A 26,474-nucleotide genomic window follows, 5' to 3' on the forward strand; every position below is an offset into this window, starting at 1 on the left:
GGTTTGGGGAGCATAGTGGTATTATCAATATCATCTGTGGGAGTATGAGAAGACTATTAATCTATGGTGTTGATAGGTAAAACAGAAAAGGAATAGCAAGCATTCTAGACAGATGGTACAGCACATGCAAAGGCTTGTGCATGGCATGTTTGGGGAAATAACCAGTGGTCTGGTATTGGCGGATACTAAAGGTGTTTGGAGAAGCAAGAAGAAACTAGAAAAGGTAAAATGGACTGGGACAGATTGTAAAAAGCTCTGAATGATATGCTTAAAGATTAGGACATGAATCTTTCAGCAGTAAGTTTATTGAACGAGCTTAAGCAAAAGGAGTGATCTAAACAGACTTATATTTCAGATGGATAACTGACGACATTAATAGGAAATGACTATAACAGGGAAACTAACTGGATGGTAACTGCAATAATTCTGGTGGAAGAAGAAATAATACAGGGCAATGTGAGTGAAAATGAGGAGTCAAGGATGACTCTTAGGTTTCTAGTTTGGACAGCAGGGTGGATACTGGTATCATTATCTGAGATGGAATACAGAAGAAAGGCAACAAGAGAACCACGAAAACAGTATTATTCTTTGGAGGGTAGTTTCAAGAAAGAGAGTACCCATGACAAACGCTGTAAAAAGCTAAGTTGAGAATTAAAAAGGGTCCATCTTTTCTTCCCTCTTCCCAAATGGTGAGCTCCTAGATAGGTAAGGCAGGAAGAAAAAAGACAAGGAAGGAGTGTTCACAAGATTAGGTCCAAGGCTTTTCGTTAAACACTTTACGCACCTCAGTCTTGCAAGAAGAGCTCAGAGCTGAGGACGGGAAGAGGAAGTTCGCCGGCTCCCAGGAGTGGGGAGTGCGGAAGGAGACAGCTAATGCCGGCAGCCGGTAATTTCCACATGCAAAGCACCGAAGCGGCTGAGGGGAAGGAAGCTTCCGACTCGCCTTAACTCTCTCTCGTCCCTGAATTTATTCCACTTACTCCGGTCTCAATCTCTCGCAGCCGTTAGCTGTGGCGATTAGGGACTCAAAGCCTATGCCAACGGGGACCGAGGGACCCAAGGGAAGAGACTGCGAGCCTGCTCAGTTTCTTCGGCAAGCAGACGCAGATGCAGGAAGAGACAGCGAATGAGCGGCGGGGAAAGCCAGCCGAACAGCCGAATTTAGCTTCAGCCCCATCACTTGCCGGTGGAAACCTCCGCTGACCCTCTCCAGCAAACGCTCCGTGAGCCGCCCAGCCTCGCGAGATTTCCTTCTTCACTCTCCTGTGGGGCTAGAGAAGGGAGATTTATTTGCCGCTTTTGTCTACTTGCGCGAGATGTCGGGGCGGGTTCCTTCTACGTCCCCAATTTATCCACTTCCAGGCCTTCGCTCGGGCTCTCGCGAAGTCTCGCGAGGTTTTTTTTTTTTTTTTTCCCACGGGAAACAGGCCTGGGTAGAGAAACCCTGAAGGGGAGATTGTGTGGGAGGGCACAACGCTTCGGGGAGCCGTGGCTGGTTTAGCCGGTGCTGTGGTTGGTACTTCGCAGTTGGGGAGGCTTCTCGGGTCACTGACTGGAAAACCTAGGGGGTAGAAAATCTTGAGGGTCGGAGGCTTTTATTTTCTCTTGGCTCCGCCTTCTTCCTGTTTAGCGACCTGGGCATCTGGCCCCCGAGGGGGAAGGGAAGCTCGGCGGGGCTGGTCGAATAGCCTTGTGCGCACGCGTGAGGTGTGTGAGTGTTTCTGTCCACGCGCACGCGCGAGCGCTCTTGGGTTTAGGAAGCCTGGGAAGAAGGCTGTGTGCTTGGGATGAGCGGGAAAGCATAGTCTCCTCTCTTTGGTACCAGGCACTCTTGACTGTGCGCTGATCTTTCCCACCCAGCCAGCAGCCTTTCCAGAGAGGCTGTGGTCCATAGCCTCTGTTCGTTTTCACTGCGGGACCAGGCACGAAAGTAGCCAACCTCGATCCTGAGGTCTTCCCTGTCCACTCATCTTGTACTTTCCACCCCCGCATCCTCTAGCAAAGTGTGTCTAAAAGATTTTCAAATAGAGTTCTGTATGAAAGGGGAAATACATTTGAAAGCTGCAGGTGAAAATAGATGGATAGTAAAAGTTCGTTTTGATGAAAACTTATTGCTCTGCTTACTATGTATTTTCGAATCGGGATTGTCTGTTCAGTATAAGACTATTTAGCAAAGCAAGGGAGTAGCATATGCTGTATTCCTAATAAAAGTTTTAAAGTTCCTCCTCCCCACCAATATGATGGTAGAAACTAAGTTATCATTCTGTTATGATAAGTTGCAGTAGTGTTTCAAAATAAGGGGAAGGTGTGAATTTGGGATCCTTGTCCTATGCAAAGACGCGATGTACATTTTATCTTAGGAAATGTTTATTTTGTTTTGGACCTTTTCTTTTGCTGCCATTCCTCTTTCCTGTTACTTTTTTTCTCCCCTAACCCTCCTCAGAAGTCTTGAAAACGTTTTTGGGGAGGGAATTCCAAAAATGTTGCTTGTTTTAGTTTGGGTGGTTATATCTGATGGGTTTCAATTAGCAGGGAACATCAGATGTGTATTTGGAAGAGTCTTTGTCTTTTTACTATGTTTAGTATTTTGTAAGAGAAAGAAATACATGTGAAAATATTTTTTTCTGACAATTTTAAGTCCATTTGAGAAGTAAAATAATATGTCTGAACTCTTAATTTTGCCTGTTGTCTGGTAGAGTGACAGCCTAATTGGCTGTTGCTCATCCCTTAAATTGATACAGTTCCTTCTGGTTATGATCTCATTAAATCTTGTCCTTTGTTGGATAAATTTCTTTGAACACTGATTATTCAAGTTCCCTATCACATCTTCTTGAGGAAGAACACATTAATTAGAAATAATTGAGATGAATGTTATGTATAAGGCATTTGGCTAATACGTTTTTCCCTTACAGGTTAAAACAAAATGAAGATTTTTTCTGAATCTCATAAAACAGTATTTGTTGTAGATCACTGCCCTTACATGGCAGAATCATGCAGACAGCATGTGGAGTTTGATATGCTGGTGAAGAATAGGACCCAAGGAATCATCCCGTTGGCTCCCATATCTAAATCATTGTGGACTTGCTCAGTAGAATCTTCTATGGAATATTGTAGGATAATGTATGATATATTTCCTTTCAGAAAGTTGGTGAGTGTTTAAGTCTGAAGCATAAGTAAAATCATGATTTGGGGTTGTACTTAACTGCCTAAATATGTTTTCTATGTGTGAAATTGCTATGGATTTGACTTTGAACTGTTTATTACCTTGAAAATGTGGTATGTAAAACTTTCCTTTGGGATTAATATATTATGCCTATTTAATTGGGGCCAATAATATTAATAGCCAACAATTATTGAGCACTTAGTATGTGCCAAGCATGTTCCAAAGTGCTTTATAATTGCACTTCAGTCCTGTGAGGGAGGTACTGTAGTTGCTGGGGCAATATTCAAAATATATAACAACTAATGTGGAACAGGCACTGACCATTGAGAACTGTCACCTGCCCAAGCAGAAGGGAGGTTGACTCTAAGCAGTTTGTCGGATTATGCTGGAATGTACCAGTCAAATATCAACCTTGTTTATTAATTGTGTGTTAGGGATACAGAAACTGAGACAAGAGATAAGAAATTTTTTCCTGGGTCACATAGCTAAGTAGAAGCAGTCAGAATTTGAACCCAGTCAGGCTGACTTGCAGTTTTAGTGAATATGTACTAAACTGCTGTGGGATCTGGCCATATTAGAAAGAAATGCTCCTAAGACTGCTAAGTGGGAGTTGTTTTTATCAATAAGAGAAATTGAAGATCAATGGAAATTTAAGTATTAATGTTATCTTCAGGTTTCAGGATCTCAAAAGTTTTAGCTTAAGGTAGTCATTTGGTTAGGTATAAGTGGTGCTTTCATTTGGAGCAGCCTAGGCTGGGACCTAACTAAGTCATAGACTGGCAAAGGAGGGGTGGAAACAGTAAGTCTGAATATAGAGTCCTATGTTTTGCCTTCAGGTATATTCCATATTAAATCTTTTAGTCCCTCTGTAACTTTAAATTTTTGTACATTTTATTGAGGGTAAAAAATATAAGTAATGGGAGAGAGGATAATACCGTGATTTAGGGCACAAACTTTGGTTCAAATCCTGGCTTTATTAGTTACTGTGGTATGACCTTGATCATACTACTTAATCTTAACGAACCTCAGTTTTCTCCTATTTTAAGCACAAAATGTACTTTCTATGATCATTTTAAGATTTAAATAATTTCAAGTAAAGAGGTAATGTAATGGAAATTGTTAGTAAAATATATTCCTGTCAGGTAAGCCTTAAGAGAGAAGGCCAATTATCAAACTTATTCCTTGGGAAAGGAAAATTGATATTTCACAGATATTAGGGGAAAAAAAATCATGAATTAGAGCCTATACTCCAGGGAAAAGAAAGAAATACAGCTTTCTCACAGGAGGGAATATAGTCGTCATTTGATGAATTTTCTGATATGTTCCTTACTCTTTTTATCATTTTACCCAAACAATAGTATTTTTTATTTGCCTTTTACTTTAAAACTTAGACTAAATTCTGAGTCCATTTATTTTGGCTTTCAAAGCCCTATGTGATATGGCTGCTGTCTATTTCTCCTTGCTATCTCCTACCCCTCTGCCCTTTCTGACCTTTCTGTTCCTGGTTATGTGTTCAGAGGCCTTTGCATTTGCAGTTTTCTTTTTCCTTACCTGGCTTCTTTTGGTCATTTTGGATTCCCCTCATTTGCCACTTCTATAGAGAGCCCTTCTCTGACCACCTAATCTAAAGTAACTAATCAGCTTCTTTTTCATAGCCTTTTTCACTCTCCGGAATTACTTTGTTCATTTGTATGCTCCCTGTGCTGCCCTTTACCTCGCATCCCCGGCTTGCCCCATATTGTGAGTGACAGTAATGTTTTATTTATCAATATCCTCAGTGCTAAGAACAGCACCTGGCATGTGCTAGGCATTATACCTGTGAAAATGAATGGATGAAACAATCAGTCAAGGAACCAGGGTCAGAAATTGCATAATATTTAAAAATATGGTGATTCATAAAATTCGTAAAATTGGAGTTGAATATTAATTGTTTCTTTGAATTCTATTAGGTGAATTTCATTGTGAGTGACTCTGGAGCACATGTTTTAAATTCTTGGACTCAAGAGGACCAGAATTTGCAGGAGGTATGGTTAGGTTTTGAGCCGTATCCATTTTGGAAAACTATCTGAATGTTGTAATACTTTTCTTTTTTTAATGATTGCATTTAAAAATATATATGTAAACATTATAACCTTTATTATAAGAATTGGCTTATGCAACCATGGGAATTGGTGAGTCCTAATACAGTAGTATAGCCACAAGCTGGGAGCACTGATGGAGGTTTTATTCTCCTGTTACAACTGTAGATGCAGTCAGCCATAGATGCAACAACAGTGTCATTTCTCTTTAGCAAAATCAAAATTAAATTTAATAGCAATTTTTCACATTTGTATAATTTGCTAATTATGTGCTAATATGTTTTTATTTTTTAACCACAAGAATTTCTCTATAATTAGAACTAGAAAATAAACATGAAATTAAATTAGAAGTACCTACATTTTAACTGATATGGTTATCTAAATATTAAGGGTGCTATGCATTTTCAAGTTATAGATTCCACATTAATTTCACATTTGATTTTTTTCTAATACAATTTTTTTGTGATTTATTCACATAGAAACCATCAGAAATATACAATCACTGGTTCACAGTATCATCACATAGTTGTGCAAACAGCCCAAGATCAGATTTAGGACATTTTCATTACTCCAGAAAAGAAAAAAAATAAAAAAGAAAACCCTAATCTTCCCATACTCCTTGTCCTCCTATGTTATTGACCCATAGTATTGATATGGAACATTTGTCACTGTTGATGAGAGTATTAAAATCTTGTTAACTATAGTCCATAGTTTGTGATAGGTATACATTTTTCCATATATCTGTCTATTATTAACTCCTTTTATGATGGCTTACATCTGCTCTAGCTCATGAAATAACTTTTTTATATTTGTACAGTTAATCATGGGCATTGTCCACCACAGGATTCACTGTGTTACACATTCCCGAGTTTTAATCTCTAACTTTCTTTCTGGTGACATAAGTGACTCAAAACTTCCCCTTTCTGTTACTCTCACACACAATTAAGCACTGTTAATTATTCTCACACTAATGTGCTATTGTCACCTCTGTCCATTTCCAAACATTTAAGTTCACTCTGGCTAAACATTCTGCACATATTAAGCAACAGCTCCCCATTTTTTAGCCTCATTCTATGTTCTGGTAACCTATATTCCATATTTTATGTCTGAGTATACATATTTTTGTTAGTTCATATCACTGAGATTGTAAAATATTTGTCCTTTTGTGTCTGACTTATTTCACTTAACATAATGTCCTCAAGTTTCATCCATGTTTTTGCATGCCTCAGGACTTCCTTCTTACTGCTGAATAATATTCCATCATATGTATATACCATATTTTATTTATCCATCTGTTGATGGACACGTGGGTTGTTTCTGCCTTTTGGCAGTTGTGAATAATGCCGTTATGAACACGTGCAAATGTCTGTTAACATCCCTGCTTTCACATCTTCTGGGTACATCCAGAGTAGCGGAATTACCAGGTCGTAAGGCAACTCTATACTTAGATTCCTGAGGACCCACCAAACAGTCCTCCACTGTAGCTGTACCATTTTACATTCCCACCAACAGTGAATAGGTATTCCTATTTCTCCTCATCCTCTCCAACACTTGGAGTTTCCTGTTTGTTTAATAGCGGCCATTCTAGTAGGTGTGAGGTGATATCTCTTTGTGGTTCTAATTTGTATTTCCCTGATAGCTAGGGAAGCTGAGCATCTTTTCATCTGCTGCTTAGCCGTCTGAATTTCCTCTTTGGAAATGTCCTTTGCCCATTTTTTAATCGGGTTGTTTGTCTTTTTATTGTTGAGTTGTACGATTTCTTTATATATATGGGATATCAAGCCTTTATCAGACACGTGATTTCCAAAAATTTTCTCCCATTGAGTCAGTTGCCTTTTCACCTTTTGACAAAGTCCTTTAAAGCACTGAAGTAGTCGATTTTGAGGAGTTCCCATTTGTGTATGTTTTCTTTCATTGCTTGTGCTTTGGGTATAAAGTCTAAGAAACTACTGCCTAATCACTAGGTATTGGAGATGTTTCTCTACATTTTCCTCTGGGAGTTTTATGGTACTTGTTCTTATATTTAGGTCTCTGATCCAATTTGAATTAATTTTTGAATAGGGTGTGAGATAGGGGACCTCTTTCATTCTTTTGGTTATGGATATCCAGTACTCCCAACACCATTTATTAAAGAGACTGTTCTCTCCATGGTTGAGTGGGCTTGGGAGCCTTATCAAAAATCAATTGATCATAGATCTGAAGGTCTATTTCTAACTCGCAATTCATTCCATTGATCATATGTCTGTCTTTATGCCAGTACCATGGTGTTTTGACCATTGTAGCTTTATAATATGCTTTGAAGTCAGAAAGTGTGATACCTCTCACTTCATTCTTCTTTTTCAAGATATTTTTGGCTATTTGAGGCCCTTACCCTTCCAAATAAAATTGGTAATTAACTTCTCCATTTCTGCAAAGTAGATTGTTGGAATTTTGATTGGTACTGCATTGAATCTATAGATCAATTTGGGTAGAACTGACACCTTAACGACGTTTAGCCTTCAACTTCATGAATGTGGAATGTCTTTCTATTTATTCGGGTCTTCTTTGGTTTCTTTTAGCAGTGTTTTGTAGTTTTCTGTATACAAGTTCTTTACATCCTTGCTTAGGTTTATTCCTAGATATTTGATTCTTTTAGGTGCTACTGTAAATGGAATTTTTTCTTGTTTGCCTCACTGGATAGGTCATTACTGTTGTATAGAAACACCATTGATTTTACCTGTTGAACTTGTATCCTGCCACTTTGCTGAACTTGCTTATTAGGTCAAGTAGGTTTGCTGTCATTTTTTTCTGGGTTTTCTAAATAGAGGATCATGTCATCTTCAAGGAGCGACAGCTTTACTTCTTCCTTTCCAGTTTGGATGCCTTTTATTTCTTTTTCTTATTTATTGCTCTAGCACAGTGTTGAATAACAGTGATGACAGTAGGCATCCTTGTCTTGTTTCCAATCTTAGAGGGGAAGCTTTCAGTCTCTCACCTTTGAGTATGATATTAGCTGTGGGTTTTCCATATATGACCTTGATCATGTTGAGGAAGTTTCCTTCAATTCTTATTTTTTGAAGTGTTTTTGTCATGAGAGGATGCTGAATTTTGTCAAATGCCTTTTCTGCATCAATCGAGATCATTTGGTTTTTCCCTTTTAATTTGTTAATATGGTATATTACATTAATTGATTTTCTTGTGTTGAACCACTGTTGCGTACCTGGAATAAAACCCACTTGGTTGTGGTGTATAATTCTTTTAATATGCTGTTGAACTCTATTTGCAAGTATTTAGTTGAGGATTTTGCATCTGTATTCATTAGAGAGATTGGTGTGAAAGTTTTGTTTTCTTGTAGTGTCTTTATCCGGCTTTGACATTAGAGTAACAAGTAACATTGGCTTCATAGAATGAGTTAGGTGGTGTTCCCTCTTCTTCAATTTTTTGAAGGAGTTTGAGCAGAAATGGTGTTAATTCTTCTTGGAATGCATGGTAAAACTTGCCTGTGAAGCCCCCAGTCCTGGGCTTTTCTTTCTTGGTAGGTTTTTGATGACTGATTTCGTCTCTACTTGTGATTGTTTTGTTGATATTCTATTTCTTCTTGAGTCAGTGTAGGTTGTTTGTGTGTTTATAGGAAGTTATTCATTTCATCTAAGTTGTTTAGCTTGTTGGCATACAGTTGTTCATAGTAACCTCTTATGATCTTTTTTATTTCTTTGGGGTCCTTGGTAATGCTCCCCTCTTGTTCCTGATTTTATTTTTTGCAGCTTCTCTGTTTTTGTCTTTGTCAATCTAGCCAAGAGTTTGTAGATTTTATTGATCTTCTCAAAGAACCAAATTTTGATTTTATTGATTCTATTTTTTTTTTTATTTTCAATCTCATTAATTTCTTCTATAATCTTTGTTATTTCTTTCCTGCTACTTGCTTTTGGATTGGTTTGTTGTTCTTTCTGCAATTGTTGAAAGTCAACAATTGTTAGGTCATTGATATTATCTGTTTCCTCCTTCTTAATGTAGGCATTTAGGGCTATAAATTTCCCTCTCAGCACTGCCTTTGCTGCATCCCATAAGTTTTGATGTGTTGTATTCTCATTTTCATTTGTCTCAAGATATTTACTGATTTCTCTTGGAATTTTTTCTTTGACCCACTAATTGTTTAAGAGCGTGTTGTTTAACCTCCATATATTTGTGTGTTTTCCAGTTCTCCATTTGATTTCCAGCTTCATTCCATTATGATCAAAGAAAGTACTTTGTATAATTTCAGTCTTTTTAAAAATTATTTAATACCTGTTTTGTGCCCAGCATATGGTCTATCCTTGAGAATATTCCATGAGCACTTGAGAAGGATATGTATCCTCCTCTTTTAAGATGCAGTGTTCTATTGTGGAATATGGCTCCCGGGGAGGAATGTAGACCTGGCATTGTGGGATGGGGAACATCTTCTTGACCGAAAGGGGGATGTGAAAGGAAATGAAATAAGCTTCAGTGGCAGAGAGATTCCAAAAGGAGCCGAGAGGTCACTCTGGTGGGCACTCTTACGCACAATTTAGACAACCCTTTTTAGGTTCTAAAGAATTGGGGTAGCTGGTGGTGGATACCTGAAACTATCAGACTACAACCCAGAACCCATGAATCTCAAAGACAATTGTATAAAAATGTAGCTTAAGAGGGGTGACAATGGGATTGGGAAAGCCATAAGGACCACACTCCCCTTTGTCTAGTTTCTGGATGGATGAGTAGAAAAATAGGGGAAGGAAACAAACAAACAAACAGACAAAGGTACCCAGTGTTCTTTTTTACTTCAATTGCTCTTTTTCACTTTAATTATTATTATTGTTATTTTTGTGTGTGTGCTAATGAAGGTGTCAGGGATTGATTTAGGTGATGAATGTACAGCTATGTGATGGTACTGTGAATAATCGAATGTACGATTTGTTTTGTATGACTGCGTGGTATGTGAATATATCTCAATAAAATGAAGATAAAAAAAGATGCAGTGTTCTATATATGTCTGTTAGGTCTAGTTCATTTATCATATTATTTAGATTCTTTGTTTACTGAACCTCTGTTTTGTCATTCTATTTATTGGAGAGAGTGGTGTGTTGAAGTCTCCCACTACTCTCCGTTTCTCTTTCAGTTTTGCCAGTGTTTGGCTCATGTACTTTGGGGCACCTTGATTAGGAATATAGATATTTATGATTGTTATTTTTTCTTGTTGAATTGCCCCTTTTATTACTATATAGTGTCCTTCTTTATCTCTTAAAACATTTTAGCATTTAAAGTCTATTTTGTCTGATATTAGTATACCTGTCCCTGCTTTTTGTTGGTTACTACTTGCATGGAATGTGTTTTTCCATCCTTTCACTTTCAGCCTATTTGCATCTTTGGGTCTAAGATGAGTCTCTTGTAAACAGAATATAGAGGGGTCATATATTTTTTTTTATTCATTCTGCCAATTTGTGTCATTTGATTGAGGAGTTTAATTCAATAACGTTTGAAGTTATTACTGTAAAGCAGTTCTTGATTCAACCACCTTATCCTTTGGTTTTTATTTGTCAGATCTATTTTTTTCTCTTTCTTATTTTGTCCTTTAAGTTATCTTTACTAATATTCTTCAATTCTTTACCTTCCCCCAGACCTCTCTCTTCTGTCTGTCTTTTTATCTGGCAGAACTCCCTTTAGTAGTTCTCATAAGGCCAGTCTCTGATTAATGAACTCTCTCAGCTTCTGTTTATCTGTGCATATTTTAAATTCTCCCTCATTTTTGTAGGACCATTTTGCTGGATAGAGAATTCTTGGCTGGCAATTTTTCTCTTTCAGTATCTTAAACATGGTCATACCACTTCCTTTTTGCCTCCATTGTGTCTGATGAGAAATCAGCACTTAGTTTTATTTGGCTTGTCTTGTATGTGGTGAATCCCTTTTCTCTTGCTGCTTTCAGGGTTTTCTCCCTCTCTTCGGTATTTGATAGTCTGATTACTATATGTTTTGGAGTGAGTCTATTCAGATTTATTCTGTTTGGAGTTAGTTGGGCTTCTTGGATTTGCGAATTATGTCTTTTTTAAGTGTTCAGAAATTTTTAGCATTATTTCTTTGAATATTCTTCCTGGCTCTTTTCCCTCCTCTTCTTCTTTTGGGACACCCATGATGCGTATATTTGTGCGCTTTATGTTGTCAGTTATTTCCATGAGACCCTGCTCAAAGTTTTCTAGTTTTTTTCTCCATTTGTTCTTTTGTTATTCAAATTCAATTGATCTGTCTTCCAGCTTGCTTTTTCTTTCTTCTGCCTATTCAAATCTGCTGTTGTGTGTCTCTAGTATATTCTTAATTTCAGCTACAGTGTCTTTTATTTCTATAGTATCTGTTATTTTTCTACGTGTTCTTTCAAATTATTCTTTATGCCCTTCTAGTGTCTTCTTAATATTCTCTATCATTTTATAGACATTTTCCTTCATTTCTTTGAATTGATACAGGACATTTGTTTACACATCTTTAATTAGTTGTTCCAGATTCTGAATCTTGTCTGACTTTTTGATCTGTTCCTTGGACTGGGCCATTTCTTCTTGAGTTTTAGTATGCCTTATGATATTTTGCTAGTATTTGGTCATCTGATTATCTTGATGGGTCTATTCTGAAAGTCCATTTCTCTTGCTTGTCTAGAGTTTACTTGTTGCCTGGGTTTGTATTAGGGCACTGCTTTGACAGTTTGGCTGTCCATATTTCTCTGCCAAAACAGGGCTGGGTACACATGCAGGGGGGTATGGATCAGCATCAATGGGCCTGGGAGACAGTCTGGAGAAGCTGTGAAAAACCTTGCAGTTCCCTTGCACTTTCCAGCCTGCCCAGCCGTTGATGCTGTTCAGTGACTTAATCATCCTCTGAAACTGTTTCCCTCCTGGACCCCAGGCATCATCTGACTGCATGAGGCTGAAACTGTGGGGTTTCTGTGCCCTCACTTTACCAGCCAAAATGTGGCTCAGTGTGGGGCTATGTCCCCACTTCATTTGTGACAAAGGATACCCTCAGCTGTGCCAGTCTGCAGCCATTCCCCAGGTAAGTACCAGGCCATCCACTGCTGTTTTCCTCAAGGGTTGGTGATGGACACCAGGACATCGGGCTGAAAACACAGTCTCTGTCCACAGGGTTTTCACAATCACACTGTCACCCCTTGTAATCTACATTATTATATAATTGTCTTCAGGAGTCCGGACTGCTGGGTTGGAGTTTGGTAGTTTCAGGTATTTACTTCTAGGTATTCCAGTACATTAAAACCTAAGAGGTATTATCTATATAGTGCATAAGAATGTCCACCAGAGTGACCTGTCAACTCCATCTGAAATCTCTCAGCCACTGAAACTATTTTGTCTCATTTTGCATCCCCCTTTTGGTCAAGAAGATACTCTCAGTCCCACGATGCCGGGTCCGATTCATCCCCAGGAGTCATATTCTGCATTGCCAGGGAGATTTACACCCCTGGGAGTTGGGTCCCACGTAGTGGGGAGACCCTCCCTTTCTTTTAATCAATGTAGTATTTGCATGTAGTTTCAAAATGGCAAATAATAGTAAAAGAGCTATGAAGAAAAAGAGCTACCTTCAATCCACTCTTTTCCCACCCCACCAGAAGCAAACTTTAAACTTTTTAGCTGTTCTGGTATTTATTTCTGTATTTCCAAATAACATGTTTTTACTGCTGTTTATTGAGTTCTCAATTTAAACTTTATTTATTATTGTTGATTAGGGTTTACCTCTTTTATATTCTCCTCCTACCCATGCCTTTTTGCCTGCACTGGATTCTCCACAGCATGTTGTCTTTCCTTTATTCCCTTGTGGGCACATAGATTTCACCTTATTAACACCTGCTAACTCTGTGCCCACTTCTCCATCCATTTTCTATCTTAGACAATTTTGTTGACATCTCTTATTTGCTGTTACTTCTTCTTCCATTCTTCATTCTTGTAGGTTCATGCTTTTTTGTTTCTTTATGTTTTTTTACATTAAATTCCTCTACTTTGTTTTTAGTGAAATTTTAGGAGGGAAGAGAAATAAGCTTATGCTTAATCCATCAAGTTTATACTTTTTAAACACTGTATGCCTAAGGATATTGAGTTTTGGTAGCTTGCATTATTTGCTGTTATTTAGTTGAGTAGATCACTTTGTTCTTCATTGATGAATATGGACAATATGAGATAGGCATGAATGAATTATTTGAATGCATCAGTTGAATTATATCAGTTGAATTATATGTTATATCAGTTGAATTATATTAAATTTGTATATAAATTTTTCTGATAATGGATGCTCTTCAATAGAAATAATCCCATCCGAGGTGTATTTTAAATAGTATACTTGTAAAGAAAATGTTTGTGTCACAGTTTTTGGTCTTAAATGTTTGTGATTAGTTTTATAATATGTAAACGTAGCTAACCTTTCATTCTTTTAAGGTAAATTCACTTGGGGTAGGCTTTTATTGGTTTGGTCTTGCATTTATATCTGTCAGTCCATAATGTTCTTAATACTCTTTCATTACTTGAAAAAAATAATAGTATGGATTCTGTGCATTCCCCCTGTCCTGACTTTTTAAAATGTTCTTTAAATTTTTCGATTTTTAATTTTCTTTATTAGAGAAGTTGTGAGTTTATAGAATGATCATGCATAAAATACAGGATTTCCAACAGCACCTTACCACCATCACCTGGCATTTGTGTGGAATATTTGTAACAATTGATGATAGCACATTTTATAATTGTACTATTAAAGTCCATGATTTATCTTAGGGTTCACTGGGTAGTTCCATGGATTTTTTTTTTTTTTATTTTAAAAATTTTATTGTTACCATTTCCTGTTTTAATAGCATTCAGATATGTGTTTAGGTGCTGTTAGTTATGTTCACTCCCATCCATTACCAAAATATTTCCATCATTCCAAATAAGAACACTGTACATTTTGAGTCTTAACTTTCCATTCCCTGTCCCCAGCCCATCCTCCAGTAACTCATATTCTAAATTCTGACCGTAAGTTTGCTTGTTCTAGTTGTTTCAGATCACAGAGATTATCCAGTATTTGTCCTTTTTGGTCTGGCTTATTTCACACAATATGTCTTCAAGATTGATTCATGCTGTTGCATATTGTCAGGACTTCATTTCTTCTTATCGCTAAATAATATCCACTGTATGTATATATGACATTTTATTTATCCATTCATTGGTTGATAGTCACTTGGATTGCTTCCATCTTTTGGCAGTTGTGCATAATGCTGCTATAAACTTTGGTGTACAAATGTCTGTTTGAATCCCTGCTTTCAGTTCTTCTGGGTATATACCTAGTAGTGGTGTTGCTAGGTTGTATCGTAGTTGTATACTTAGCTTCCTAGGGAACTACCAAACTAAGTTCCACAGTGACTGCACCATTTTACATTGCCACCAGCAGTGAATGAATGTTCCTATTTCTCTGTGTCCTCTCCAAGATTTGTTATTTTCCACTTTTTAAAATAGCAGCCATTCTAATGGGTGTGAAATGGTATCTCATTGTGGTTTTGATTTGCATTTCCCTAATGGCTTGTGATGTCGAGCATCTTTTCATGTATTTCTGGCCATTTGTATATCTTCTTTGGGGAGATGTTTGTTCAAGTCTTTTGCCCATTTTTTAATTGGGTTGTTTGTCTTTTTATTGTTTATTTGAAGGATTTCTTTTTATATTCTGGGTATTAATCCTTTATCAGATATTTGGTTTCCAAATATTTTCTCCCATTCTGTAGATTGTTGTTTAACTTTCAGGATAAAGTCCTTTGAGGAACAAACTGTTTTAATTTTCATGAAATTGCATTCATCTATTTTTATTTTATTGCTTGAGCTTTGTCAAGTCTGTGAAACCATTGCCTAATACAAGGTCCTGAAGATGTTTCCCTATGTTTTCTTCTTGGAGTTTGATAGTTCTACCTCTTATATTAAGATCTTTGATCCATTTTGAGTTGATTGTAGTATATTGTGTGAGGTACGGGTACTCCTTTTTTTTTTGGTCAACGGAGATCGTTTTTCCAGCACCATTTGTTGAAGAGACTTCTTTCTCATTTGAGTGGATGTGGCATCCTTGTAAAAAATCAGTTAGCCATTAACATGAGAGTTTGTTTTTGAACTCTCAGTTAGATTCCATTGGTCTGTACATCCATTCTTGTGCCTATACCATGCTATTTTCATTACTGTGGCTTTGTAATAAGTTTTATGATTGAAAAATGAGCATCCTCCAACTTTGTACTTCTTTTTCAAGGTGGCTTTGGCTATTCAAGACCCCTTACCCATCCATATAAATTTGATTATTGGCCTTTCCATTTCTGCAAAGAAGGCTGATGGAATTTCTGTTAGGATTGCATTGAATCTGTAAATCGCTTTGGATACATTTGACATCTTAATGATACTTAGTCTTCCAGTCCATGAGCACAGAATGTCCTTCCATTTATTTAGATCTTGTTCTAGTTTGCTAATGCTGCCTTATGCAAAATACCAGGAATGGATTGGCTTTTATAAAGGGGGTTTATTTGGTTACAAAGTTACAGTCTTAAGGCCATAAAATGTCGGAGGGAAGGCATCAACAAAGGGTACCTTCACTGGAGAAAGGCCATTTGCATCCAGAAACCTCTGTTAGCTGGGAAGGCAGGTGGCTGACGTCTGCTTGTTCCCAGGTTGTGTTTCAAAATGGCATTCTCCAAAATGTCAGTGTCAGCTTCCAATGGCCATCTTCAAAATGTGTCTCTCAGCTGCAGCTAGCTGTGAACTCCTGTCTGAGCTTTTGTAGAGCTCCAGTGAACTAATCAAGGCCCACGCTGAATGGGCGGGGCCACGCCTCCATGCAAATTATCTAATCAGAGTTATCACCTACAGTTGGGTGGGTCACATCTCCATGGATACAACCTAATCCAAAGGTTCCAACTTAATCAACACTAATATGTCTGCCCCTACAAGAATGCATTAAAGAATATGGCTTTTTCTGGGGGACAAAATACATACACACCGGCACAGGTCGTCTTTGATTTCTTTTAGCAATGTTTTGTAGTTTTCTATGTACAAAGTCCTTTACATACCTGGTTAAATTTATTCCTATGTATTTGATTCTTTTGTTATTATTTTTTCTGTTTGTTTGTATTTGATTCTTTTGATTGCAATTGTGGATGGAATTTTTTTTTTTAATTTCTTCCTCAGATTGTTCATTACTAGTGTATGAAACATTACTGATTTTTTTCCATTGGTCTTGAACTCTGCCACTTTGCTGAACCTGTTTATTAGGTCTAGTAGGTTTGTTGTAGATTTTTCTGTACTTTCTATATATAGGATGTCATATGCAGATAGTGAAAGTTTTACTTCTTACTTTCCAATTTGAGTACTTTTTATTTCTTTTTCTTGTCTAATTGCTCTGGCTAGAACTTCAGTACAATGTTGGATAACAGTGGTGACAGCAGGCATCCTTGTCTTGTTCCTGATCTTGGAAGGAAAACTTTCAGCCTCTCACTATTGACTATGTTGTTAGCTGTGGTTTTTTCACATGTGCCCTCTTCATGTTGACGATGTTTCCATTTCTAGCTTTCTGAGTCTTTTTATCAAGAAGGGATGCTGAATATTGCCAATTGCATTTTCTGCGTTAATTGAGATGAACATGTATTTTTCCCCCTTTGTTCTATTAATGTGATATATTAATGTGGTAGGAGTATATTGGAAGGAATGAAGTTATTTCAGGATATTTGTTTTTTTCCATTGCTTTGCCTTATTTTGTTTGGAAATGTTCTTTTGTTTGATAAATAAAGTAATTTTAAAAAAATAATCGATTCCGTTGAATCACTCTTGCATACCTGGGGTAAATCCCATTTGATTGTAGTTTATAATTCTTTTAATTGTAAACAAATTGGATTCAGTTTGCAAGTATTTTGTTGAGGATTTTTGTATCTATATTCTTAAGGGATATGAATTTTTTTTTTCTTTTGGTATCTTTATCTGGCATTGCTATGAGGATTATGTTGGCCTCATCTAATGAGATAGGTAGATAGGTAGTGATCTCTCCTCTTTAGTTTTTTTTTTGTTTGAGTTTGAGTTTGAGTTTGAGTTTGAGCAGGATTGGTGTTAATTCTTCTTGGAATGTTTGGTAGAGTTCCGCTGTGAAGCCATCTGGTCCTGGACTTTTCTTTGTTGGAAGATTTTTATTAATCTCTTTACTTGTAATTGGTCTGTTCAAATCTTCTGTTTCTTCTTGAGTCAGTAAAGGTTGTTTGTGTCTTTTTTAGGGACTGGCCCTTTTCGTTTAGGTTGTCTAATTCATTGGCATACAGTTGTTCATAGTTTCCTCCTATGATTGTTTTAGTAACACCTTCCCTTTCATTTCTGATTTTAATTATTTGTATCATCTCTCTCTTTTTCTGGCTACCTAATGGTTTGTCAGTTTTATCGATCTTTTTCAAATAACTTACTTTTGGTTTTGTTAACTCTCAATTGTTTTTTAATTCTTAATTTCATTTATTTCTGCGCAAATCTCTGTTGCTTCCTTCCATCTGTTCACTTTGGGTTTAATTTGCTGTTCTTTTTCTGGCTCCTCCAGGTGTGCAGTTAGGTCTTTGATTTGAGTTCTTTCTTCTTTTTTAAGGTAAGTATTTAGGCTTATAAATTTTCCCACAAGCACTGCCTTTGCTGCATCACATATGTTGATATGTTTTGTTGTTGTTTTCATTTACAAATAAAGACATTTACTGGTTTCCTTTGCAATTTTTTCTTTGACCCATTGATTTTATGAGTGTGTCTAACTTCCATATATTTGTGAATTTTCCAGTTCTCCACTTGTTACTGATTTCCAGATCGTTCCATTGTGGTCAGAGAAGATGCTTGGTAAAATTTCAATCTTCTAAGTCTTTGAGACTTTTTCCGTGACTTCACATGTGTTCTATACTGGTGAATGATCCATGCACACTAGAGAAGAATGTGTATTCTGCTGTTTTGGTGTATTGTGTTCTATATATGTCTCTTAGGTCTAGTTCATTTCCATGTTATTCAAGTTCTCTGTTTTCTTTTTGGTCTTCTATCCATTGATGAAAGTGGTGTGTTGAAGTCTCAAGCTATTATTGTGGAGATGTGTACTTCTTCCTTCAGTTTTGGCAGTGTTTGCCTCATGAATTTTGGGACACAGTGGTTAGGTGCATAGATATTTATGATTATTATTTCTTCTTGGTGGATTGTCCCTTTTATTAATATGTAGTGTCCTTTTTTGTCTCCTAACATTTTTGCATTTAAAGTCTCTTTTGTCTAATGTTTTTGGTTACCATTTGTGTGGAATATCTTTTTCCAGTCTTCCACTTTCAACCTATTTGTTTCTTTGGGTCTAAGGTGAATCTCTTGTTAACACCATGTAGTTGGATTGTCTTTTTAAATCCATACTGTCAGTCTTTATCTTTTGTTTGGGGAATTTAGTCTGTTAACATGCAGTGCTATTACTGTAAAGGCAGGACTTCTGCCATTTTGCCCTTGTTTTTTAAATTTGTCTTACATCTCTTTTGTCTTTCCTTCCTTTATTGCAGCCTCCTTTTATGTATAGGTGATCTTTTGTGATACAACTGATTGATCCCTTCCTCATTTCCATTTCTTGTGTGTATATATATATGTGTATGTATATATATATATATACATATATATATACTTTTTTTAAATTTTATTTTGAAATAAATTCAAACTTACAGGAACAGTTGCAAAAACAATACAAAACCCATATGCAGAACTGCAGCTTACCCCGACCCCCCTCCCCAATACCCCAATCCACCAACTTTAACATCCTGACACACCACCATTTCTTTCTTTCCCTCCTTCCCTCCCTGCCTACCTCCCTATTATCCATCATCTATTGCTCCGTCTTCTGAACATATGAGAGCAACATGCACACATCCTTGAACAAACAATATAATTCACATATACATTTCCCATGAACAAGAACATTCTTTTATGCAATTCCATTAAGCACAGCTAAGAAGTTCAAGAAATTCGACATTGATACAAAGCTTACATTCTGTATTTCCTTTTTCTTTTCTTATGTTCCAACTGTGTCCCTTTGAGCCTCCTCTCCTCCATCCTCAGATCCCATCCAGGATCATCCCTGGCATTTACTTGTCATTATCTATTTAGACTGTCTCTTTTTTTTCCACTTGTGGAAACGTATATACAGCCTAAATCTTCCCATTCCAACCCCTCCCTAGCATTCCATTGGTGGGATTAATCACATTTAGAATGTTGCAATGCCATCATCTTCCCACCATCCATTACTAGAAATTTCCCTTCACCCCAAACAGAAACCCTACATCATTTCTTAACTCTCCATTGCCCTTCCCCCACTTCTGGTAACCCATACTCTCCTTTTCATCTCTATGGTCATATTCTCTGACACTTTCTTTGTGTTTACTGTGGGGCTTAAATTTAATATCTTAAATCTATGACAATCTAGTTTTTCTTTGATACCAACTTAACTTCAATAGGACACCTGAACTATGTTCCTATACTCCTCCATTCCCCCACCTTTATGTAGTTCTTGTCAAAAATTACATATTTTACATTGAGTCCAAAACCACTGATTTATCATTACAGTTTATGTATTTTAGATCCTGTAGGAAGTAAATAGTGGAGTTACAAATCAAAAATACAGTAGTATTGGTATTTATATTTACCATGTGATCTTTACTGGAAATCTTTATTTCTTCATGTGGTTTCAGTCAGTTGTTCCGTGTCCCTTCCTTTCAGCCTGCACAGTTCCCTTTAGCATTTGTTATAGGACTGATTTACTGGTAATGAAGTCCCTCAGCTTTTGATTATCCGGGAATGTTTTCATCTCCCCCTCATTTTTACCCTCCAGGTGTTTGTGAATTTTCTAAGTCTCTGATGGTTATTGACTTCTATTTGTATTCCATTGTGGTCAGAGAATGTGCTTTGAATAAATTCAATTTTTTTAGAAGTTTATTGAGGCTTGTTTTATGTCACAGCATATGGTCTATTCTGGAGAAAGATCTGTGATCACTAGAGAAGAATGTGTATCCTGGCGATTTGGGATGTAATGTTCTATATATGTCTGTTAAATTTCTCTGTATCTCTCTCTCCTTTCTTTGTTTCTCTGTCAGTAGGGTTCCCTTTAGTATCTGAAGTAGTGCAGGTCTTCTATTAGCAAAATCTGTCAGCATTTGTTTGTCGGTGAAAAATTTAAGCTCTCCCTCAAATTTGAAGGAGAGTTTTGCTGGATAAAGTATTCTTGGTTGGAAATTTTTCTCTCTCAGAATCTTAACTATGTCATGCCACTGCCTTCTCGCCTCCATGGTGGCCGCCGAGTAGTCATCTTATGTTGTTTCCTTTGTATGTGGTAAATTGCTTTTCTCTTGCTGCTTTCAGAACTTGCTCCTTCTCTTCCATATTTGACAGTCTGATCAGAATGTGTCTTGGAGTGGGTTTATTTGGATTTATTATATTTGGAGTTCGCTGGGCATTTATGCTCTGTGTATGTGTATTGTGTAGAAGCTTTGGGAATATTTTGCCAACAATTTCTTTGAATACTCTTTCGAGACCTTTACCCTTCTCTTCCCCTTCTGGGGCACCAATGAGTCTTAAATTTGGACGCTTTATTTTATCTATTGTATCCCTGAGATGCATTTCGATTTTTTCAATTTTTTTCTCCATTCTTTCTTTTGTTCTTTCATTTTCCGTTCTGTTTCTCAAGGTTGCTGAGTCATTGTTCAGCTTCCTCTAGTCTTGTGTTATGAGTATCCAGACTCTTTAATTTGGTCAGCAGTTACTTTTATTTCCATAAGATCATCTATCTTTTTGTTTACTCTTGCAATTTCTTCTTTATGCTCTTCTAGGGTCTTTTTCATGTCCTTTATATCCTGTGCCATGCTCTTCTTCATGTCCTTTATATCCTGTGCCATGCTCTCATTTGCCTTTAGTTCTTTGATTAATTGCTCCAAGTACTGTGTCTCCTCTGATCTTTTGATTTGGGTGTTTGGGTTTGGGTTCTCCATATCGTCTGGTTTTATCATATGCTTTAAAATTTTCTGTTGTTTTTGTCCTCTTGGCATTTGCTTTACTTGATAGGGTTCTTTTAGGATATGAAGGATTATTCAGACACCAGTCTCTAATTTGTCAGATCTACAGTTTGATGGCGTACGCTTTCTCTAACCAGCAGATGGCGTCCGCAAGTCACCTATTCCCCATAAGTCAGTTCTCCCCAACTTTTCTTTGTGGTGTGTGGGGGTCTGATTCTTATGGGGTTCAGTTGGTGCACCAAGTTTGGATGTGTTGTTGGTGCTGTCCACCCTAAATGAGGGGCGTGTGTCTGAGTGTTTAAGGAGGCAGGGCAGCTTTAATAATCCAACCTCCCAGATATTCCTGGAGATTTAAAGCTGTTGCAAGAATCTAAGCGTTCATTTCAGTCTTGCCACAGATTATCTCTGCCTCTGACCCACAAGTCCTTGGTATTGGTGTAGGGTCCCTGGGATTTCCGAGCGGGTCCCCCTTCTTTTGTTCTTTGATTTTCCGTTCTATTTCTCAAGGTTGCTGAGTCGTTGTTCAGCTTCCTCTAGTCTTGTGTTATGAGTATCCAGACTCTTTTTAATTTGATCAGCAGTTTCTTTTATTTCCATAAGATCATCTATCTTTTTGTTTACTCTGCTGAGGGAAGGCTGTGTCACGTCACAAGTGCGCACCGGCCCTCCATGGAAGCCCTGTGCTGCTGGGCAATGCAGGGGCGTTCCCAGTCTGCTGTAAAGATGGCTGAATGGGGCATGTTAATTTCCCCCTTTTCGCACAGCTCCGCCATCCAGCTCTGGGACAGTTAGCTGTGGGTGCACTAAAGGCCACTGTCCACGGCCGATACTGTGGCGTGTGCGTGGTGCTGCGGGAAACACTCCCCGTCACAGTGGGACCCTTGGTGCAACTCTGGGGTGTGGCTCCGGCCCCGGGTTCCCCACCTGCCGGGAAGATGGCTGCAAGGGGCAGGGTTTCTTTCTCCTTTTGGCTCCCCTCTGCCCTCCTGGCTCCGAGACAATTAGCAGCGGGTGTGGGAAGGGCTATCTTCCACGCCAGATACTGAGGCATTTGCATTGCCTGTTCCTGCCGCGCTTCACTGCACAGTTTTCGCCGCCATATCCACAGCCGCTCCCAGGTATTTTTTTTTTTTTTTTTAAAGGAACTAGTCCGTCTCCAAACGCCAACTCACGGTTTCCCCACACTGCAGTGCGGCTGCCGGACTTTAGGCCAGCTCACTCACTCATTTCAGAATGCAGACTCCCTGTTTCACCAAATGCACGGTCCCTGTGAATTTAGCAGACCTTGTCCGGCTGGTGCATCACTGGAACTGGTGTTCTGGGTCACTTTCTGGCTTTTATCTAGTATTTTTCACGGAGGTGTTTTTTTGTCCTGTCTCATCTATCTGCCATCTTAGGTTCTCCCTCTTGTATGTATTTTTAAATACTTCTGGTTATCCTAGGGTTTGTATTATAAAACCTAAGTCTATATTCTACTATTTTGAAATGATAGTAGTTTAACTTCAATAGCATGCACATTCTTTGTTCCCATAGCCTTCCATTTCCCTTTTTTATGTTGTTTTTGTCCCGCATTACCTCTTTATATTTTGTATGTGTGTTATCAGGAAATAAGTTTGTTTCTTTTTTAATTGTATATACTGACTCTTATAGTAACTAAAGAGTAGAGTTCTATATTGAGGATGCAGTATTATTGGGTTTTGCATTACCCATATAGTTACTTCATGCTACTGTAAGCCACTCTCTCCTGTCTTTTTAACAAGTAGTTAGCAAATTTCAAAGAATGTTTTGGATTACGGTTCTACTATTTCAGTTATTTCCTCTTTATGTTTTCTTTTGTTCCTTGTGCTTTTGTTGTCATAGGTAAGAATCTTTTCAAACCTGACATCATGAAGATTTATCCTTGTGTTTTCTTCTAAGAGTTTTATAGTTTTATCTCTTACATTTAGGTCTTTGATCCATTTTGCATTAATTTTCATACATGGTTAGAGATAGGGACCCACCTTCACTCTTTTGCAGGTGGCTACGCAGTTGTCCCAGCACCATTTGTTGAAAGGGCTTTTCTTTCCCATTGATGGTCTTGGCACCCTTGTTGAGAATCACTTGACAGTAGACACATGGTTTACTTCTGGGCTCTCATTTCAATTCCATTGAATTATATGTGTATCCTTGTGCCAGGACCACAGGTCCTGATTACTGTTGCTTTGTAGTAAGTTTTGAGATCAGGAAATGTGAGTCCTCCTACTTTGTTCTTTTTCAAGATTGTTTTGCCATTTTGGGTCCCTTTCAATTCCACATGAATTTTATATCAGCTTATTAATTTCTACAAAGAAGTTGTTGGATTTGATAGGGGTTGAGTTGAAACTGTAGGTAAATTTGGGTAGGATTGCTATCTTAATAATAGTAATTCTTCTGGCCATTAATGTGGTATGTTTTTCCCATTTGTTACATCTTCCTTAATTTCAACACTGTTTTGTAGTTTTCAGAGTGTAAGTTTTGCATTTCTTTTGTTAAGTTATTCCTCAGTATTTTATCCTCCTCAGTGCTATTGTAAATTGTTTTCTTAATTTCATTTTTTGATTGTTCATTGCAAATGAATAGAAATGTAATTGGCTTTTCTATATTTATCTTGCAACCTTTCTGAACTTCTTTATGTGTTCTAATAGTTTTTTAGTGGATTCCTTAGGATTTTCTATATACAAGATCCTGGCATTTGCAGATAGAGATAGTTTAATTTCTTCCTTTCAATCTGGGTGTCTTTTATTTCTTGTTCTTGTCTTATTGCCCTGGCTTTAACCTCTAGTACAGTGTTGAATGGAGTGGTGAGAACAGACATCCTTATCTTGTTTCTTATCTCAAGGGGGAAAGTGTTAGTCTTTCATGATTGTGATGTTAGTTGTGGTTTTTTCATAGATGTCCTTTATCAGGTTGAGGAAATTCCCTTCTATTCCTAGGTTGTTGATTGTTTTTATCATGAAATGGTATTGGATTTTGTCATACGTTTTTTCTGTATCGTGGAGATGATTGTGTGATTTTTGTTTTTTATTAAATTACTGTGGTTAATTTTTTGAGGTAAAACTCACTTGGTTATCTCTAGAATACTTTTTATACATTATTAGATTCAGATTGCTAGTGCTTTTTTTTGGATTTTGGCATCTCTTTTTATTAAGAGACATTGGTTTGTAGTTTTCTTTTCTTGTGACATCTTTGTCTGACTTGTATATACTCTTGTCAACCTAATGGTTTTTTCCTTTACTTAGCTGATGGCAGCACTGGCTGCTGTTGGGCCTCCTAATCCTCGGGCAGATCCAGAGTGCTGCAGTATTTTGCATGGCCTAGTTGCAGCAGTGGAAACCCTTTGCAAAATTACGGAATACCAACATGAGGCTCGTACTTTACTAATGGAGAATGCAGAACGTGTTGGAAATAGAGGACGGATCATTTGTATTACTAATGCAAAAAGGTGAGAGGTTAATCGCAGTAATTGTTTCACCAAGGGACTTTACTGTCCTGTTGGGGATTTTATTAATAAAAGCAACAGCAGGGATAACATATTAGCACCTAAGTATATTTCAAATGATCTTTTTGAAATTTTTCATAATCATTTTAATATCGAGGCTGAGTTTATCAAATTATAAAATAAACACTTATGTCACTGAAACTTGCTTTCATTGTCATCACTTTATTTTTTCTCACTAGTTTTTGTTGTTCAGTGTTGTGAGTCCCAAATTATTAAATCAAAATAATTTTAGGCCTATAAGATATTACAGCTGAATAGTGTTTTACACTTTTTCTCTTACTGTATTCCTTTAAGTTTGCTGTATCTTTTCATGCCATAGTGATAGTCATGTGCGAATGCTTGAGGACTGTGTCCAAGAAACAATTCACGAGCATAACAAGCTTGCTGCAAATTCGGATCAGTGAGTATAATCTGTCAACAAAATAAATTTGTTCTATTTTATAGCTATATGTATTTTCATTATAATTCTTTCCGGTAATTTTAATAGTGATTGGCAGCATTACCTGGCTTTCTCTGCTGTCTCAGCAGATTAGTCAAAAAATTTTTGGTTCATCACAAATTTTTTTTTCCATTTTCCCTTTCATTTTAGAATTTTGCTTTTTTTTTCAAATAGGGAAAGGTAATTATGATATATAATTAATATCCAGATATTCAAATATTCAAATTTATAATGCCTATTTATCTTGAAGGCTTGTTCTTACACTCTAACAAGTTTGTAAAATGAGCAAATTGTTGGTGGCATTATTCTGTATGACCAAATGAAAACATAACAACGAATGTCAGAATTTAAAAAAATAGAGAAAAGGCATAAAATACTTTTTTGGGAAGATTGTAATGTAGATTCCATATTAGTTTGAGCTACTATTTGTTTTCTTAGGTGGTGTAATGGCATTATGGTTATAAGAAGAATTATTCTAATTAGGAGACATGCTGTGGTATTTAGAAGTGAAGTGTCATGCCCTCTGTAATGTACAGATAAGTTGTTTAGTTAAAAAAAAAAAAAAAAGCATACACCTGGTTATCTAAATGTAGACAAAGCAAATGTAGCCTACAGTTAGTGCCAGTGAAAATATATGGGTTGCATGTACTTTGAACTTTTCTGTAGGTTTGGAAGTTTCAAAACAAAAAGTTAGGGGAAACAATTCTGTACCCTTGGAAATAACCAATTATAGGTAATGCTTAGTATTTCCTGATTTTGTCTTTAATGAACATTAGTAAAAGGGAAATTAATGCATAATATATATTCACTTTCTCTATGGTGGTTGTCTGTTGAAAATTGCGCTTCATTATTAGAATTTTCCCTTTATAATAATCCTTCAAATTCACAGAAAATTATCATTTTTTTACATTTGAGTTAAATTCACGTAAATTGTTCATTAAGTCTTTATACAAAAGTGGAAGTTATATACAGTGTTTCTAAATATTTCACTTTTTTCTTAAGGGGGATCTGCTTGTAGAGGTACAATTTTAGTGTATTCAAGTTAGTAATTTTATCTGCTGGAATTCCTTAAAGAATGTGTATTTCTATATTCTAAGTTAAAAGTTTCTCTTAAGTCTCATGCAGATTCAGAAGTGTGAGTTGGTCTTGATCCATACCTACCCAGTTGGTGAAGACAGCCTTGTGTCTGATCGTCCTAAAAAAGATGTAAGTGCAGAAATAATTGGAAACAAGATCATTGTGAGTTATTAATAATAAAT

The 26,474-nt window shown here is 37.0% G+C and overlaps 2 protein-coding genes across 9 annotated transcripts in view; one reads left to right on the forward strand and one right to left on the reverse strand.

The window, feature by feature from the left end:
* The window catches only part of FGFR1OP2 (FGFR1 oncogene partner 2), a 43,154-nt gene extending 41,637 nt beyond the window's left edge, over positions 1 to 1,517 (reverse strand). For 2 of the 6 annotated variants that reach the window (XM_037846008.1, XM_037846011.1), the window contains exon 1: positions 785 to 1,376. The gene's annotated coding sequence lies outside the window, so the exon portion shown is untranslated. Of the gene's footprint in view, positions 1 to 784 lie in introns of all 6 variants that reach the window. The other 4 variants (XM_037846010.1, XM_037846009.1, XM_037846006.1 and 1 more) reach the window with 4 other exon arrangements.
* The window catches only part of INTS13 (integrator complex subunit 13), a 72,371-nt gene continuing 46,786 nt past the window's right edge, over positions 890 to 26,474 (forward strand). The window contains exons 1-7 of one of the 3 annotated variants that reach the window (XM_037846002.1): positions 890 to 1,223; positions 1,826 to 1,930; positions 2,913 to 3,148; positions 5,113 to 5,187; positions 24,517 to 24,719; positions 25,096 to 25,176; positions 26,331 to 26,421. In XM_037846002.1, the coding sequence (XP_037701930.1) occupies positions 2,924 to 3,148; positions 5,113 to 5,187; positions 24,517 to 24,719; positions 25,096 to 25,176; positions 26,331 to 26,421 (675 nt within the window). In that variant the 5' untranslated portion in view covers positions 890 to 1,223; positions 1,826 to 1,930; positions 2,913 to 2,923. Of the gene's footprint in view, positions 1,224 to 1,495; positions 1,513 to 1,825; positions 1,931 to 2,912; positions 3,149 to 5,112; positions 5,188 to 24,516; positions 24,720 to 25,095; positions 25,177 to 26,330; positions 26,422 to 26,474 lie in introns of those variants that run through there. The other 2 variants (XM_037846003.1, XM_037846004.1) reach the window with 2 other exon arrangements.

Source organism: Choloepus didactylus, chromosome 8 (assembly GCF_015220235.1).
Source record: "Choloepus didactylus isolate mChoDid1 chromosome 8, mChoDid1.pri, whole genome shotgun sequence".
In the NCBI taxonomy this organism is placed as follows: Eukaryota; Metazoa; Chordata; class Mammalia; order Pilosa; family Megalonychidae; genus Choloepus; species Choloepus didactylus.